At 42.9% G+C, this 19370-nt stretch overlaps 1 protein-coding gene across 1 annotated transcript; it reads left to right on the top strand.

Moving 5' to 3' along the window:
- The first annotated feature begins 1008 nt into the window (after positions 1–1008).
- CHAF1B (chromatin assembly factor 1 subunit B) lies at positions 1009–14198 on the top strand. The gene is made up of 14 exons (XM_059466091.1): positions 1009–1036; positions 1501–1631; positions 3053–3185; positions 3305–3422; positions 3825–3928; positions 4687–4783; positions 6607–6691; positions 7661–7754; positions 8817–8886; positions 8982–9073; positions 11076–11238; positions 11447–12142; positions 12864–12961; positions 13346–14198. Exons 2-14 carry the CDS (start codon positions 1506–1508, stop codon positions 13465–13467), a joined length of 1998 nt encoding a protein of 665 aa, XP_059322074.1. The 5' UTR covers positions 1009–1036; positions 1501–1505; the 3' UTR covers positions 13468–14198.
- Positions 14199–19370: the final 5172 nt, after the last annotated feature.

The raw sequence follows: 19370 nt of genomic DNA, 5'->3' as shown, positions 1-19370 counted from the left end.
GGACAAGGGAGAATAGTTTCAAATTAATAGAGATGGTTTAGATTGAGTATTAGGATGAAATTGTTCCTTGGGAAGGTGAGGAAAGGCTGGGATGGAATTCCCAGAGCAGCTGTGGCTGCCCCTGGATCCCTGGCAGTGCCCAAGGCCAGGTTGGACACTGGGGCTGGGAGCAGCCTGGGACAGTGGGAGGTGTCCCTGCCATGGCAGGGGTGGCACTGGATGAGCTTTAAGGCTCGTTCCACCCCAACCATTCCATGATTTTGTGATGTAGAATTAATCTTCCTTTGTCCTCTGCTGCTCCTTCCCCTGCCTGTGAGGCCGTGTGGGGTCTGGGGAGCTCTCAGAGCCCCAGTTCGGGCTTCAACCTCCCCTGCCCAGAGGCTCTTCTTCCCTTGGGCAAGAAGTGAAAGCAGAAGCCGTTTTCTCACAATGCAACTTGTCATTATTATGATGGTTTTAAGGCAAAAGGTTTGCCTTTGAAACAGGGAAGTTTGGAGACACATTACCCATTAAGACATATATATTTACATCAGTCAAGCACAGCAATGCCTGTGAAATTAAAAAACAAAACAAAACAAAACAAAACAAACACTCTTTTAAGGAGGTGCAGGCATTGGGCTTTTTTAATGTTCCATGATTCTGCGATGTAGAATTAATCTTCCTTTGTCCCCTGCTGCTCCCTCCCCTGCCTGTGGGGCCGTGTGGGGTCTGGGGAGCTCTCAGAGCCCCATTTGGGAACACGTTACCCATTAGGACTTTCATATATTTACACCGACCAATGAGAGCAATGGCTGTGAAATTAAAAACACAAACAAATTAAAAAAAACAAACAAAAAAAAAAAAAAAAAACCAAGCAAACACTCTTTTGAGAAGGGGCCAGCACTCGGCATTTTCATTTTAGGTTTATTCCGATGTTTTTGCTGTTTTTTCCCCCCCGGCAGTCCCTGAGGGCTCCTGAGGCGGCGCGCGGGGTGGGCGCGCGCATGCGCGGGGCGGGCGAAGGCGGGAGCGCGCGGGAGCCGCGGGCGGGCCGCAGGTGAGGGGTGGGGGGGGACCCGAGCGGGGGGAGCCGCGCTGGGATTTGGGGTTTGGGGGCTCTGGGGAGCAGGACTGGGGCTCCTCGGGGTCTGGAGAGCGGGATTGAGGATCCCCGGGGCTCCGGGAGCGGCCAGCGGCGCCTCTGCCCTTCCCCAGCCCGCGCCGGGCCGCCCATCCCGCTCCTTGTTTAGATTCCGGGCAGGGTTGTTAGCCCCAACAAAGTTTTTCTCTCAAGTCTTAAAACGATGCACAGGGCTTGATACCGCCCTCTTGCAACCCCTAAACAGGAACTTTAGCCTTAATAATCACAACTTTTAGAAACAGCCTTCCTCAAAGCATCCTGTCAATGACTGCAGTGCAATTCCAGGCTCTGCCAGCGGTGCCTGGGAAATGCGCACAAAGTTTGGCCGCCAGAGCCGTAAGGAACAAGAATTGATGTGGGGTTTGTTCTGTTTTCTCCAGGAAACATGAAGGTCATCACCTGTGAAATCGTGTGGCATAATAAGGAGCCGGTTTACAGCCTGGACTTCCAGCATGGAGCGGATGGGAGGATGAATCGCCTGGCCTCGGCAGGGGTGGACACGGCCGTGAGGGTGAGCTGGAGGTGGCCGGGGTGTGCGGTTTGTTACCCAAAATATCGGGTTGGTTTCATTATTAAAATATTGGGTTGGTTTCATCATCCACAATATTGGGTTGGTTTCATTATCCAAAATATTGGGTTATTGGCAGATACATGGCAAGGGGAGTGGATGGTTTCAAGAAAGAGTGTAAGATTGTATGTAGACTTACAGGGTAGTTTGAGTTGGAAGGGGACTTAAAGCTCATCCAGTGCCACCCCTGCCATGGCAGGGACACCTCCCACTGTCCCCAGGCTGCTCCAAGCCCCAGTGTCCAACCTGGCCTTGGGCATTTCCAGGGACAGCCCCAGCTGCTCTGGGAATTCCATCCCAGCCTTTCCCCACCCTCTCAGGGAACAATTTCACCCTAATATTCAATGTAAACCTACTGCCCTAGTTTGAAGCCACTCCCCCTTATTATTACACACTCTTGTAAATAGTCTCTGTAGTAGTTTATTCCAGTTGTCTCATAAAACTTTTTCCTGCCTCACTGGCAAACTGACTTCTTCTTCCCTGATGGTTCTTATGTTTCAGGGCTTTTTTGATAAATATTTTGGGGCTAGAAAAATGTCATTTCTTTGACATAAAATAAGTTCCCTGATAGGGGGGTGGAGTGAGGTGGGATCAGGCTCTTCTGCCATGTCCCAATGATTCCTGGTCACCAGAAACTGATGCCTTGTGAAGGCTGATCTAGAGCAGAGCTCCAGAATAAAGCAGGGATTTATTCACAGCATCTCCTCCATGGATGCACCTTGGGCAGCAGCAGAGCCCAGCCAGGGCTGCACCCAGGATGAACCAAAATGGCCCCAAAATGCACGGCCGGGCACGGGCTCTGTCCCTGGGATCAGTTCTGCTCCATTTGCACCTTGCAGTTCATTGTCCCATTGCAGCTTTAGCCCTGCAGTCCCACCCTGCTTGTTTTTCTCTCTGCAGCCCACGGGGTTTGTGCTCCTGGGCTGAGATTTGGCTCATTTGTCCTTGGTGCCCAGCTGGAGCAGGAATTGTTTTGTGTCCCTGCTCTGTGCACAGAGCTCAGCATCCCTGAATGTGAACCCAGAGCCACACACTAAAGCAGCACAGAATGTGAAACATAGAAAAGCTCAAACCTGAGGCATTACCAAGGGAAGGGAGGAGAGGAAATGGCCTCAGATTGCATCAGAGGGAGGTTCAGATTGGAGATTTGAAAATAAATCAGAGTCATAGAGTGGTCAGGCCTTGGGCTGAGCTGCCCAGGGAGGTTTGGAGTCACTGAATTGTCCCAGAGCAGTCTGGACGTGCCCTTGGGGACAGGGATTGGGGTGATGCTGGTGGCACTGGATGATCCTGAGGTCCCTTCCCACCTTGAGGACCCTGTGCCGTCCCATTTGCCTGGAAAGCTGTAACACTCTCCCAAGCAGATCTGGAAGGTGGAGAAGGGCCCGGATGGAAAAGCCATCGTGGAGTTCCTGTCCAACCTGGCGCGCCACACCAAGGCCGTGAACGTCGTGCGCTTCTCTCCCAGCGGGGACATCCTGGCCTCAGGAGGGGATGGTGAGAGCTGCTTCTCCCCTATCTCATCCTGCGGCATTTTGAAGTTAAACTGAATGAAATCCTGAATGAACAAAAGGGACAAAGGGAAATAAATCAGTTTGCTCTGGTCTCTGCTGCAGATGCTGTCATTTTGCTGTGGAAGCTGAATGACAGCAAAGAGTTGGAGCCGTTGGTGTTTCAGGATGATGATGAAGCTCAGCTCAACAAGGAGAACTGGGCAGTCATTAAAACTTTGAGGTAATTTATTATTTGGTCAGTTTGGTTTTCTTTTCAGTGTTTTTGTTTCCTCAGTGGTTTCTAACGTGGTGCACTTTTCAGTGTGTGTAGAACTCCAGCACTGTCTACAATTTGTTTGATATTAATCCTTTTAACTCCCTGTTAATGAGACTCAGAAAAAGGAGGGAGAGGGACATTTTGAATAATCAGGTGGTGACAGGACAAAGAGCAGTGGTTTTAAGCTGAAAGAGCAGTTCTTGGCAGCTGAGGTTGATGTGAGAAGAGTTGAAGAGCTGCTTGCAGCACCAGCAGGAATTTTTATTTGCCTCTTGATTTTTTTTTTTAACCTAAAAATTCACAAAACTCATATTCACAGGTAGCTTTCAATTTTCAAATTAATAATTGGTTTTTCCTGCCTTCCAGAGGCCACTTGGAAGATGTGTATGATATTTGTTGGACCTCAGATGGAAATTACATGGCATCTGCTTCTGTGGATAACACAGCAATCATGTGGGATGTCAATAAAGGTAAATGCTGCAGTTATTATCCCTTGGAATTCCTGATCTGGTGGAAGTGCCTTGTGGCATTTCCCCCCAAAAAATGTGAAACATCTTTTTTATGATTGTTTTTCTGTGTGATTTTCTCTGTGTGTGAGGGCCCTCTATAAATAGATATAAAATATTCTCAGGCCAACAGAATTTACACCTGAGGAATCTGATCACCTTGGAGTATTCAGAAAACAACTTCACACATTTTTTACCCTCCCAAAACTCTTGCACAAACTTCTTACTTCAATTTTTGGTGTTGTGCAGCATGGCCTGAGCTCTGTTGGTGTCTTTCCTTTTGAAAAGCTATTTATTTTCTTTGAAACTTGGCAGCTTCTGGTATTTCTTTGCAAGAAAGCAACACTTAAATAATAGGAAAAATCCCACCTGTGGCCAATATTCAACAAAGTATTTCTAAAATTCTCTGTAACTTTGTCTCATCAATGTTCTGGCTCTGAGACCTTCCCTGGTGGAACATCAGTGGGGTCAGAGAGCTCCTGCCTTTGCTAATATTAATCTAATATTAATTCTAATTAATTATCATATTTGTAGTGAACAAACCTTTAACTGGCACTTTAAAAGCAACTTCTGCTGATAGTCTTATCAGCCACCACCCAGTGAACACTTCTATGTTTAAAAAATTATTTCCCTATTTTGAACCAATTTTTTGTCTTGTTTGATGTCTGAAATGTTTGATAACACGTTGGAATTTATGATCTGAAAGCTGTGTGTAATTTCAGGACAGAAAGTTTCAATATTCAATGAGCACAAGAGTTATGTCCAAGGAGTCACCTGGGATCCTCTGGGCCAGTATATTGCAACCCTGAGTTGTGACAGGTGAGCTCTTGGTCTGGGTGGTTTTCCTGAATATTCCTTTTTCCAGGAGGGTGAATTAAAAGGAAGTATGCCAGATAAACATGAGGAGGTTTTTTATTCATTTTGTTGTGTAAGCAGGCTGATGTGAAAGTAAAATGATATTTTAGTTAATTTTTTTGCTTGTGCTTAATGATTCCTGCAGTCTCTCTTAGCAGCAAATAAACTTTTGTAGGAGTCTTCCTTTAGGAAGACTTAATTCCTTTAATTCCTTTAGGAATTGAATTTTTATGTTATTGATCATTACTGGTACTCTTAAGAGAGAGCTGCATGGTTGTGTTAATGAGCTGATAAATTCATCCTCGGGCATGGAGCAGCCTGGGACAGTGCAAGGTTAAAAGGAATTAAAAGGAAGTATGCCAGATAAACATGAGGTTTGGTTTTATTCATTTTGTTGTGTAAGCAGGTTGATGTGAAAGCAAAGTGATATTTTAGTTAATTTTTTGGCTTATGTTCAATGATTCCTGCAGTCTCTCTTAGCAGCAAATAAACTTTTGTAGGAGTCTTCATTTAGGAATTAAGTTTTTATGTTATTGATCATTATTGGGGGCTGCATGGTTGTGTTAATGAGCTGATAATTCATCCTTGGGCTTGGAGCAGCCTGGGATAGTGCAAGGTCCCTGCTCAAGGCAGGGATGGAGTTAAATGATCTTTAAGGTCCCTTCCAGCCCAAAGCACTCCATGATGATGGAGATGTAGTTAATTGTTTTTAAGGTGAGTTCCCACTCTTGAGGAACCCACAGTGCAGGTAGAAACAGCCTTTCCTAATTCCCTTATTCCTCCATAAATCCAAGTGCTGGGACTTCCCAAACTTTGTGGAGTCCAAGCATTGTGAGGAGTTCATTAATTCTTTGGTCATTAAAACACATCCCTCTGGTGGTGTCTCATGAGGAGAATTTGAATTAATGGTTAATTGGTGGTCCAGGTTTGTATTTTGAGGTGCTGACTGAGAAGGGAGATGCTGGGGCATTTTTGGGAAACTTGGGGTGAAAGGAAGCACAGGAAAGGCTGGGAGAGCTGGGATTGTTCACCTGGGGAGGAGAAGCTTTGGGGTGACCTCAGGGTGGCCTTGCAGGGCCTGAAGGAGCCCCAGGAAAGCTGGAGAGAGACAATTTCACAGAATCCCAGAATCCCTGGGTTGGGAGAGACCTCCAAGACCATCGAGTCCAGCCCAGCCCCAACTGAGCCCTGGCCCCAGCGCCACATCCAGGCTTTGTTAAACACACCCAGGCATGGGGACTCCACCACCTCCCCGGGCAGCCATTCCAGAACTTTCTCACCCTTGCTGCAAAAACCTTTTCCCTGCTCTCCACCCTGTATTTCCCTTGGTGCAGCTCGAGGCTGTGTGCTCTGGGTGTGTCAGTGCTGCTGGAGCAAGAGCCCAGCCCCAGGTGAGCACAGGCACCTTTCAGGAGCTGTGCAGAGTGATGGGGGCAGCCCTGAGTCTCCTTTTCTGCAGGCTGAGCACCCCCAGCTCCCTCAGGGCTTCCTCACAGGGCTGGAGGAACAGGACCCAGGGGATGCAGGGACAGCACCCAGGGAATGGCTGCCAGTGCCAGAGGGCAGGGCTGGGTGGGATCCTGGCAATGAGGAATTGTTCCCTGGCAGGGTGGGCAGGGCTGGCATGGAATTCCACCCCTGGATCCCTGGCAGTGCCCAAGGCCAGGTTGGACACTGGGGACAGTAGGAGGTGTCCCTGCCATGGCAGCAATGGCTGATTTTTTGTGTCCCTCCCACCCTGCTGCATCCCCTCACTCCCTGCTGCCTGACTCTGCTCTCCCACGCAGGGTCCTGCGAGTTTACAGCACCCAGACCAAGCGAGTGGCCTTCAATGTCACCAAGATGCCATCGGGGTCAGGAGCTGAAGGAGAGGTACCTGCTTCTGCTGGGGCTGCCAACTCTGCTGAGGGCTCTTTCATCTCAACTTCTGTCCCATCAAACCAAAGGATCAAATATTTTCCTTTCAAACAATTCCTATGTTGTAGAATCATCAAGGTTTGAAGAGACTTTCACACTCATCCCCTCCCACCATCATCACCCTGAAACCGCATCCCCAGAATTTCTTGCTGATGAAAGCAGTAACACAATCCTTTAGTTGTAAAAGTTAAAAATTGTGTGGAGAAAACAGTTCTGAGAGGAAAAACTTCAAACATACCTGGCAGTAGCTGGGAGTTTATTAATAGATGTGACAGTAGTAATAATAGTAATAATATTTTAAAGTTAATAATATTTTAAAGTTAACAGCCTGGAATTTTTCATGAAGGTAGGTAGATTGTGAAGAAAAATATGAATTAGGGATAATTTAGGTAACTCTAACCCTAAGAGGGAAAACAAAGAGCTTTTTTTTCCTCCCAAACAGCTTTAGGTGATAGTAAAATAACACCTCCAGGCTGGCTATTACTTTCTTAATTGCTTCTCTTCATTCCTTTTCTTTTTGGAGGAAAACATTGGTAAGAATTTTATGGACACTGAAGAACAGGCCTGAGAGCAGGCACTTTACCATGGGAGAAATTCTCTTTCAACCTCTAATCCTGGGGTTGGCCTGGGATGCCTGAGCAGCCCTGGGTGTTAAACGATGTTGTTCTCCAGGTTATGGCTGGTTTTTGATGTCTGCTTTAAGGTGACAGCTCTGGGAGTGTTTTGCTTTGCAGCTCAAGAGGGATCAAGGATTATTTTTCTTAGCTGGGAAGAATTTATGGAGAGCTTGAAGGAGCTATGGTTTCTTAAAGGTTTTATTTGAAAAGTTCCATCAGGCTGGAGTGTCCAAGTGGATGTTTTGTGTCCAGGGGTTGCAGCTGGACATTCCTGGCCTTTTCCACAATCCTGATTTCTGTGTTGCAGGTGAGGAGCTTTCGGATGTTCCACGATGACAGCATGAAGTCGTTCTTCCGCAGGCTGAGCTTCACCCCTGATGGCTCCTACCTGCTCACTCCAGGTGTGGGGACATCTCCTGGCACTTGGGCTGTGTCCCTGAGCTTGGAGAACATTCCCAAGGTCATGGAATCCAAGCTGTGACCTATCCCCACCTTGTCCCCAGAGCACTCAGTGCCACCTCCAGGGGACACCTGCAGGGATGGGCACTGCAAAGCTCCCTGGGCAACCCCTGCCAAGGCCTGAGCTCCCTTTCCATGCAGAAATTTTCCCAAAATCCAACCTAAACCTGCCCTGGCCCAGCCTGAGGCCGCTCCCTCTGCTCCTGTCCCTGTTCCCTGGAGCAGAGCCCGACCCCCCCGGCTGTGCCCTCCTGGCAGGGACTTGTGCAGAGCCACGAGGGCCCCTGAGCCTCCTTTGCTCCAGCCCCAGCCCCTTCCAGCTCCTCAGGGATTCTGCAGCCCCTTCCAGCTCCTCAGGGATTCTGCAGCCCCTTCCAGCTCCTCAGGGATTCTGCAGCCCCTGCCCAGCTCCCTCAATCTATCATATCCTAATTTGAATGTTCCTTAATATTTCCTGCATCTCAGAGATGCTGATTTATCCTAATTAAGCCATTCCTCATTCTCCCTATTGAAGAAAATAAAAACTCCACAATATTCTCCATTAACAATCCACAACATCAACTTTCTCCTGTGATAAAAGTGCTATTTATGGCATTTTTGCTGAATAAATTGCAACATCAGAAGTCTTAAGATAGACATGAAGGATAATGAGTGAGGTTTTATTGATTTTGTCCTTCCCTCAGAACATTCAGAGTAAAAACAGCCCAGCAAGAGGGATCAGTGTGTGCCTGTCCAAACCCTGCTTTTACTGATGTCTGGTAACATCAAAAAGCAGCTTTGAAGAGGGAACTGTATAAGGGAAAACAAAACCAGCACTAAATAAATATTTGGGATGCCTTTTTAAGTTGTATTCAGCTTTTGCCCAACTGACAAGCCTAATTCCTGGGAATTAGAATATTTCTGGAGAAACCTAATTGCCAGGAACTGGAATGTTTGTGGACACAAGGTGTGTGCTCAGGAGCTCTCTGAGGTGATGAGTGATGTTGGAACTTTTGTTTTTGCAGCTGGCTGTGTGGAATCAGGAGAGAACGTTACCAACACCACCTATGTTTTCTCCAGAAACAATCTTAAAAGGTAGGGGTTTAATGAGATAAAAATCTGTTTGCATTTAAAAATAAACAATTCAAATAGTGCAAATGTGTGTTCTGAACTCCTGGCTCTCTCTGTAGGCCCGTGGGTCACCTGCCCTGTCCTGGCAAGGGCACTCTGGCTGTTCGCTGCTGCCCTGTGTACTTTGAGCTGAGAGCAGCCTCTGCTGCAGGTATGGAGTGGGGGTTTGGAAGGGCAGGAGCCTCCCTGAAATGGAAAATGCAAATTATTATATCTGAATTATTATAATTTTGAAATTAAGAGACTCTCAGGCAAAGACATGGGAATAGGAATAACAGTTCTTTACTGGGAAAATTAAAAATACGAATGCAATAATACAAACAAACAAAAAAACCACTGACAAAGTAAGAATCGGAGCTGCCCCCCTGTGTGCCAGGGCGGTGTCCCAGCCCCATGCCAGGGGGGCTCAGCCCTCCTGCAGTGCCAGCTGTGGCTCTGCTGCAGCAGGGATCCTGCACAAGGGGGGAGTTTTCCTCTGCAGCTCCAGGGGAAGAGGCAGCTGCTCCTCTGGCAATGCCGTGGAAAGGCTGTGCTGTTGCAAGGCTTTGCAAGGGTCTTCAGGGTGAGAGAGATAGACAAGAATCTTGACTTCATGATCAGAAGGCTGGATTTATTATTTTATGATATATAATACATTATGACTATACTAATGGGAATAGAGAGAAAAGTTCAGAAGCTGCTAAGCTAAGAATAGAATAGGAATCTAATAACGAGAGAACTCTCTTTGAATCTGTCCCAGAGAACTTGGTCCCTGATTGGCCCTTAATTGTAAACATGGAACGTGGGCCAATCCCAGTTGCACCTGTTACATTCCACATCAGCAGATAACAACCGTTTACATTCTTCTTCTGGGGCCTCAGCTTCCCAGAAGAGGAAAAATCCCAAGGAAAGGATTTTTATGAAAAGATGTCGGTGACACTGTGCTGCTGTCCCAGCACCTCAGATTGGATCCAGGCAGGAATGCTTGGCTCCTCCCCTGGGCGGAGCATCTCCCCATGGGATGCTGGGATTGGATCAGCCCTGCAGGGACACTCAGTGGCCATGGACAGCAGAGATCTCCTGCAGGGAGGGTTGGCTGTGGGAGAGAGAAAGGAAAAACTGCCCCAGGAACAGCAGAGAGCTGCCCCAGCTCTGACAGGTGGGGACAGAACACACAGCCCCATTTCTAACTTAAGACGTATGGAAGCTTCAGGGAGTGGGAACTTTCCCACTTCAGAGAGTGGGAACTCCCAGCAAATCTATGAAAAGATGTGGCTGCACACTTTTTTATGCCCCAGCCTTTCAGCATTCCTCTAAGACAGTATGGAGAAGTTGTTTCCTGACTCTGAGGCCCTGAGTTCACCTCAAGTCCCTCATGAGCTGCTTTGGTAGAGTGGGTGAATGTTGTTCCTTGGCCTCTCAGGCTGCAGGAACACTGTGAAATATTTTCCTTGAGCTGTTAACCATTCTGTGTTGAAAAGAAATAACCTGGTTTAGCACCAGAGGAGCAGGGCAGAGAAATAATTCCTGTTAGTCTCAGCTGCCCACATGACAGGGAGTGGAAGAGTTTGCCACAAGCACTGGTGTTTATTCAGGGAAGCAGTGCTGGTGTTACTGGGCACAGCAGGAATTCTGAGCTGGGGACAGGATTATGTGAAGTTGCACAAGAATTTATTTTGTATTTATTTAATCCAGCTTTATTGTGGCTCCAGGAGTGTTTATATTTTAACAAGACTGACATTACTCAGGTGAAAAGGCAGAGCTTGGTTACATTTGTAGTATTCCTTACAGGATTTACCTGTTCTATTTCCATCATAATTTTAGATCCATGCTGTTGCAAAGGAAGGAGATGAGGGTCTGCAGTTGGTCTCTGTAGCTCCTCTAAAGGGAGACTTTAATATTAAAGTTCTTATAAATACTGGAAAATGGAGGGAAAAATTTACAGAACAAAACAGTAGCAATCCAGAGGGAGAAAGGTGCCCTTTTGTTTTTCAGCTAAGAAAATAAAGAGTAAATTTCAGACAACAGAAATGTTAAATTTTGCGGTTTATGCAAGAGCTGTCTGCTTGGTGTTTACAGTGATTGATGATGTAATTTTATTTAAATTAATGGCTAAAAGCAGTCACTACCATGCAATAAATCCAAGAGAATTCTCACTGTTCATTTCTTTGCAGATGAAATCAGCCCCAAATCCCCCCCTGCCCTGTTCAGCCTCCCCTATCGATTGGTGTTTGCTGTTGCCTCAGAGGATTCTGTGCTGTTTTATGACACTGAGCAGTCCTTCCCCTTTGGTTATGTCTCCAACATCCATTACCACACCCTGAGTGACATTTCATGGTAAGGAATTGTGTTCCTGAGATTTATTGTGTGGGGAAATTTCCTTTTTCCATGTCCTGTGAGTCCTGCCTGGGGTTTGTATTCCACACACGTGGTCACTCAGTGTCTGAGCAGCAATCCATCCCTGTTTGCTCTGTCAATTAGGCAATTATGGCTTTTAATCAAGTAAAAGCTTGGCCTTTAATGGAAATAAATCAATCCCAACCAGGTCCAGTGATGGATCCTTCCTGGCCATTTCCTCCACGGACGGGTACTGCTCCTTCGTCACCTTCGAGGAGGATGAGCTGGGAGTGCCCCTGAAGGAAAAGCCCCAGATCCCTGTCAGGACTCCTGGAGGAGCAGCAGCAGACAAGAAAGCCAAGAAAAGCCAATCCCACAAAGTGATTTCCCCAGGCTCCAGGCTGCCAGAGGGGACCCCTCCCAGCAAGGATCCCCCAGGGCAACCCCGAACCCCCAGCACTGCTGGGAAGGAGCTGCCCTCAACCCCTGTGGGCATCAAAGCCACCCCAGTGCCATCCCCTGCCACCCCTGTGGGCATCAAAGCCACCCCAGTGCCATCCCCTTCCACCCCTGTGGGCATCAAAAGCACCCCACTGCCATCCCCTGCCACCCCTGTGGGCATCAAAGCCACCCCAGTGCCATCCCCTTCAACCCCTGTGGGCATCAAAGCCACCCCAGTGCCATCCCCTTCCACCCCTGTGGGCATCAAAAGCACCCCAGTGCCATCCCCTGCCACCCCTGTGGGCATCAAAGCCACCCCAGTGCCATCCCCTGCCACCCCTGTGGGCATCAAAGCCACCCCAGTGCCATCCTCAGAGGAGAGGAGGAGCAGCCAGAGCAGCAGAGCCCCCCAGCCCAGGAGGGTCACCCTCACCACTCTGCAGTCCTGTTTCAAAACACCCAGGTGAGATTTTTGGATTTCTATTCACACCTTCCACTTGTAAATAAAAGGGCCAAGACAATTTGTGCTTGTGCTGCATTTAAAGGCTGAGCTTTGCACACAAATCCCCAGCCCTGGCTCTGAGTGGGAGCTCTCTTGATGTGGAGTTTTTTGTTGTGCTGTAGATGAGAGGTCAAAATGTCTCCTAAACGTGCTTGAAATGTGAGGCAGCAAATTCACCTGAGCCTTGATAACAAAAGGTGTCTGTCCTGGCCAGGAGCTGGGCTTTGATCCTCTGGGGTCTGTTCCAGCTCAGAATATTCTGGGATTCTGTCCTCAGGTCCAGTTTTGTGCACAGAAATGGTTCCTGAAGCCTTCAGCTGCCAGGAACTGTTTAAACACCCTTCTGCCAAAGAGTAGTTTAAGAAGAGTGCAAGTCTAGCCAGGCCCTTAAAACATTGATTAGATAGCTTCCTAAAAGATCTCATTTTTTAGAAATTGCCAATAATATTGATTGTACTGGGGCTCTGAGCAGCCTGCTCCAGTGGGACGTGGCCCTGCCCATGGCTGGGGCTTGGAAATGGATAATGCTCCATTCAGCTTGTAAAAATAAGGGAAAATGTGCAGTAAAATATGTCAGAATTACTTTTGCAGTTAAGTGATTCTATATTAATTAAATCTTGAAGTGAAATACTCATGGAAATGATGTCTATAAAGCAATTTAACTGTTTCTGCTCTTTTAAAGGAGAATAAACTTGATTTCCTTGAAGCCAGACAGCCCAGCCTCTGCATATCCAGAGCCAGCCCCCATATCCATCCCTCCTTCCTCAGAGCAGGAGCATGGTGAGTTTTTGTGGCTCTAAACACCAGCCCAGTCAGATTTGTCCGTTGTAGATTTATATTGTAAAAAACCCTCACTCTAATTGCAAATCCTAAAGTTTCTTCATTGTTTTCATGTGTGCTTTAGAGACTGAGATTGTTTTGAGAGGTGCTTTGGGCAGTATGAAATGTGTTTTCCCTGCTCAGGGGCAGCTGATGGTGACTCCCTGCAGTTTGATAGCAGTGAAACCAAGGATAAATTCCTGGGGGTGATGTTCTCCAGCTTTTAAAGACTTTTGTACTTCCAGCTTGTCCTTGTTGCAGGTGCTGGGCACTCAGACCAGGATTGGGGTTTTTTTTAATTTGAATTTATTAATTTGAAATGATTTTCCTGTCTGATTCTTCCAGAGAAGCCATTGCCATCTGATGAGAGCCACCAAGCTCCCCCAGCCCCAAAACGTGCCAGGACTGAGGATTTGTCCCTTCCTGCTCCTGCTGGAGACCAGCCCAGCTGTGAGTCCAACAAATAAAGGCTGAGCACACCCCTCCCAGCCTGAATCCAAGCAGCCATGTCTGAATTCATTTCTTTTTGCAAAAATTCAGTCCTCAATTCCCAGTCCAAGTTCCCAGGTTTGATGTAGAAACATCAACATTTCTGTGAAACTGCCAGTAGAAGATCCAGGTTTCAGGAATGTTCTGCAGCAGGAGAAATAGTTGGGAAGTGACTTCAAGAACAAGGAAATCAGGGAAATCTGGGGATTAAAAATCCATCCAGTAAGATGTGAGTCTCCACCAGAGTTCCTAAATCATGTTTGGAAAGCATCATGCCTTCCAGTAACTGTCTGGCAAAAAGAATCCAATGCATTCATAAGATTTGATGTTGTTCAAGACCTAAAAAAAGAGGAAATTGTGTCATTGCAGCCTTTTGGGTTATTTCTGGTGTAAAATGATGCTCCCAGTGGCTGTGGGGTGGAGCTGATGCACTCTGAGCTCAGCACAGAGCTCAGGGCTGGGATGTGCAAGCACAAATGAGAAGATTGAACTGCAAGAACAAGAAAGCAAAAGGAGGAAATTCTCTGAAGAGCTGCTGGGAGAATGAAACAGCAGAAAGTTCTTCTTGTTTCATTTCTGCACTGAAAAAAGAAATGCAGCTGTGGGATTTTCCTGAGGCAGCAGGATTTGAGATTTGAGTGTATACATTGAAATTTCCCCTTTTCCCCAACTCCCTTAGCCAATAAAACACAATCCAGTGGATGGGAAACTGCTACACTAAAATTTCTTTTTAGCATTTAATACTTCATAAAAGCAGAAATACAAATGTTCCAGAAGTGACTCACAAAGTCTCACAGGGAGGAAATATTAACCAACACCTCTGTCAGTCCTTCAGGAAAATGAATTTTGCCTCCAATTAAATTTCAGCAATTAATGAGCAAAAAGTTGTAGGAAACTTGGTGGGATCTTTGTTTTCTCACTGTGGTGAGGGTGGATCTTCATTAGACTTAATTAAAGCTGGGTTTTCTTCTAGTGAAGAATTACAAAGAGATCATTCTTATATTTCTTGGGGTTCAAGTGGATTTTGCAATTTTTCAGGTGGGTTTCAAGTGGATTTTGCAATTTTTCAGGTGGGTTTCAAGTGGATTTTGCAATTTTTTAGATGGGTTTGAAATAGAATTTACATTTTTTAACCTGGGTTTAAAATAGAATGTGCAATTTTTAGATGGGTTTCAAATAGAATTTACATTTTTTAGATGGGTTTCAAGTGGATTTTCTAATTTTTCAGGTGGGTTTCAAATAAAATTTGCAGGTTTTTTGATGGATTTCAAAGAGAATTTACAATTTTTGGCATGAATTTCATATAGAATTTGCAATTTTTTAGATGGGTTTCAAGTGGATTTTCTAATTTTTCAGATGGGTTTCAAATAGAATTTACATTTTTTATCCTGGGTTTAAAATAGAATGTGTAATTTTTAGATGGGTTTCAAGTGTATTTTGCAATTTTTCAGGTGGGCTTCAAATAGAATTTACATTTTTTTACCTGGGTTTCAAACAGAATTTGCAATTTTTCCGATGGGTTTCTAATAGAATTTACATTTTTTAACCTGGGTTTCAAATAGAATTTGCAATTTTTCAGGTGACTTGCAAGTGGAATTTGCAATTTTTCGGATGGGCTTCAGATAGAATTTGCAATTTTTGAGATGAGTTTCAAATAGAATTTGCAATTTTTTAGATGGATTTCAAGTGGATTTTGCAATATTTTGGATGGGTTTCATTTCAAATAGAATTTGCAATTTTTCAGGTGGGCTTCAAATAGAATTTACAATTTTTTACCTGGGATCCAACAGAATTTGCAATTTTTCAGATGGGTTTCTAATAGAATTTACATTTTTTAACCTGGGTTTAAAATAGAATGTGCAATTTTTAGATGGGTTTCAAGTGGATTTTGCAATATTTTGGATGGGTTTCATTTCAAATAGAATTTGCAATTTTTCAGGTGGATTTCAAATAAAATTTACATTTTTTTACCTGGGTTTCCAATAGAATTTGCAGTTTTTCAGGTGGGCTTCAAATAGATTTTGCAATTTTTTAGATCAGTTTCCAGTGGATTTTGCAGTTTTTCAAGTGGGTTTCAATTAGAATTTGCATTTTTTTACCTGGGTCTCAAATAGAATTTGCAATTTTTCAGATGGGTTTCTAATAGAATTTACATTTTTTAACCTGGGTTTAAAATAGAATGTGCAATTTTTAGATGGGTTTCAGGTGGGTTTTGCAGTTTTTCAGGTGGGTTTCAAATAAAATTTACATTTTTTTACCTGGGTTTCCAATAGAATTTGCAGTTTTTCAGGTGGGTTTCAATTAGAATTTGCATTTTTTTACCTGGGTCTCAAATAGAATTTATAATTTTTCAGATGGTTTCAAACAGATTTTGTAACTTTTTAGCTGGGTGAGGATTCATGATTGTTTTGTTCCTGAAAAGTCATTTTGCTGTGTAATAATTGTTCATTTTAAACAGCCAGGCTTGTGCTGCTGTGCTGCTGGAGTTTGAATTTTTACCTCCCCAGCTGTCAATATTAATTTATCTTGTCATTATTAACCACTTCCTTTTGGTGAAAATTTGCTTGATCCTTGCCCATGGATTCCAGACAGACTCTGTATTTTGTATGCAAAATTATTCCCTGTGTTTATATGAATTTTGTTATAAAATAAAGATGTAATTAATATAATATAATATAATATAATATAATATAATATAATATAATATAATATAATATAATATAATATAATATAATATAATATAATATAATATAATATAATATAATATAATATAATATAATATTATGTAATGTAATATAATGTAATATTATATAATAATATATAATATATAATATATAATATATAATATATAATACATTACTTTATTATATAATTATTATATATAATATTATATACAACATATAATTATAATATATAATATATATTATATAAATATATTTATATAATATATAATGATAATTATATATAATATTATATATAAATATTATATTATATTATATTATATTATATTATATTATATTATATTATATTATATTATATTATATGTAATACATTCTATAACATTATATAATACAGTCTAAGTATAACATAATTATAATATAAATAAAACTTATAAATATATAATATATTTATAATATAAGCTTATATAACTTATAAAATTGCTAATATAAATAAAATTTTAAATAGATATAAATTAATATAAATAAATAATACATGAAAATATAAAAGTAATATGTAAAATATGAATAAATAATCTATAATATGATATAATATATGATATAATATATGATATAATATAATATAATATAATATAAGATATGATATGATATGATATGATATGATATGATATGATATGATATGATATGATATATAATATATGATATAATATAATATAATATAATATAATAACTATATATAATATTATAATTATAATTATAATTATATATTATATAAATATATTTATATAATATATAATTATAATTATAATTATATATAATATTATATATAATTATTATATTATATTATATTATATTATATTATATTATATTATATTATATTATATTATATGTAATACATTCTATAACATGATATAATACAGTCTAAGTATAACATAATTATAATATAAATAACTTATAAATATATAATATATTTATAATATAAACTTATATAACTTATAAAATAAAATTTCTAATATAAATAAAATTTTAAATAGATATAAATTAATATAAATAAATAATACATGAAAATATAAAAGTAATATGTAAAATATGAATAAATAATCTATAATATGATATAATATATATAATATATGATATGATATAATATAATATAATATCTGATATGATATGATATAATATATGATATAATATGATATAATATGATATAATATGATATAATATAATATAATATAATATAATATAATATAATATAATATATATAATATAAAATTTGAAAAAATATATATAAATTGACATAAATATAAAATATACAGACCATCAAATTAATTTTAAAAAAAGCCTTTTTGGGGATCTCTGGATGTTTTCTGCTGTGTCAGCAGCAGGGCCCTGAAGAAGAGGCAGATGAATTCTGTGCTAACAAAAAGTCAGGAATTAAATGACATCAGGGCTGTGCTTCCAGCACTTCCCTGGGCATCCTTCCTTTTCCAGGAACAAATTTTTCCTGATTTTTTCCCGACGCCAGCACAGTCCCAGGTCTCAGTGCTGCCTGTGAGCAGTGGGAATTGTGGAATTCAGGCAGGTGAGAGGTCCCTGCCCGGGGAGCTCCTGATTTTCCCTGGGCTCGTGGGAGATTGAAACGGGAGCAGGGGTGTGCATGGGAATGGGAGAGGAAGGGACAGCAAGGGGTTAATGGGAGCGGGGACTGGAGAGAGGCTGGAGAAGGAGACAAAATTCCTGTTTGGGGAGAAGGAGACAAAATTCCTGTTTGGGGAGAAGGAGACAAAATTCATGTTTGGGGAGAAGGAGACAAAATTCCTGTTTGGGGAGAAGGAGACAAAATTCATGTTTGGGGAGAAGGAGACAAAGTTCATGTTTGGGGAGAAGGAGACAAAATTCATGTTTGGGGAGAAGGAGACAAAATTCCTGTTTGGGGAGAAGGAGACAAAATTCATGTTTGGGGAGAAGGAGACAAAGTTCATGTTTGGGGAGAAGGAGACAAAATTCATGTTTGGGGAGAAGGAGACAAAATTCCTGTTTGGGGAGAAGGAGACAAAATTCATGTTTGGGGAGAAGGAGACAAAATTCCTGTTTGAGGAGAAGGAGACAAAATTCATGTTTGGGGAGAAGGAGACAAAATTCATGTTTGGGGAGGAGACAAAATTCCTGTTTGGGGAGAAGGAGACAAAATTCATGTTTGGGGAGAAGGAGACAAAGTTCATGTTTGGGGAGAAGGAGACAAAGTTAATGTTTGGGGAGAAGGAGACAAAATTCCTGTTTGGGGAGAAGGAGACAAAATTCATGTTTGGGGAGAAGGAGTGGGATGGAAGCTGAGAGGGACTTTGGGAATTCCTGTGCAGGGCCCTCAGCCCAGTGAGGATCCTTCTGTCCCAAAAATGCCTCATTTCCCAGCCTGGGTTTTACCTGGGAGGTTTTCCATGGAATTTTTTCCCCTCTGGAATGGGAATGCTCTTTTTTTTTGCCACAAAACTCCCAATTTCTTACTCTCCTGCCACCAGGTGACAGCATTCCCTAAAGCAGAGCAGACTGAGCAGAAACCCCCCTCTACTCCAGATTTCATCCTTCAGATATTTTTCATCCTCTTTTATTTTTTGTCCTACAAACTGGTAATTTGTGGCTTCTTTTCACGTGCTGAAGAAGCAAACAGGGTTTTAGAGGGAAGAGAACACAGCAGGATGATTTCAGTCATGGTCAGAGCCTCTCCTACTCAGTGAATCCAGAGGCTTTCCCAGGAGGAACTGGCACCACAGAGGGTCCAAGCAACAGATCTTGGGTTAGCCATGGGTGAGGGGACACAACTCTCAGGACTGCACATCCAGCACAGCCTCTGGCTGCAGGAACCACCCACAGAGCTGCTGGCAGCCTTTATGGAGGGACTGGAATGGGTTTGGGGTTTGGGAGAAAAGTCCAGCAAGGGAAGAGGGTTCAGTGCCTGGAGGAGGTGAAGGGAAAAGAGGAGTGACAGGACAAGGGGGGGTGGCTTTGGGATGACAAGGAGTGGGGTTAGGTTGGATGTTGGACAGGAATTGTTCCCTGGGAGGATGCCCAGAGCAGCTGTGGCTGCCCCTGGATCCCTTGTGAAGGCTGAGCTTGGACAGAGCTAAAGAATAAAGCAGGGATTTATTCACAGCATCTCCTCCATGGATGCACCTTGGGCAGCACCAGAGCCCAGCCAGGGCTGCACC

Source organism: Ammospiza nelsoni, chromosome 2 (assembly GCF_027579445.1).
Source record: "Ammospiza nelsoni isolate bAmmNel1 chromosome 2, bAmmNel1.pri, whole genome shotgun sequence".
NCBI classification, from domain to species: domain Eukaryota; kingdom Metazoa; phylum Chordata; class Aves; order Passeriformes; family Passerellidae; genus Ammospiza; species Ammospiza nelsoni.
This window is presented reverse-complemented; position numbering and strand designations above follow the sequence as displayed.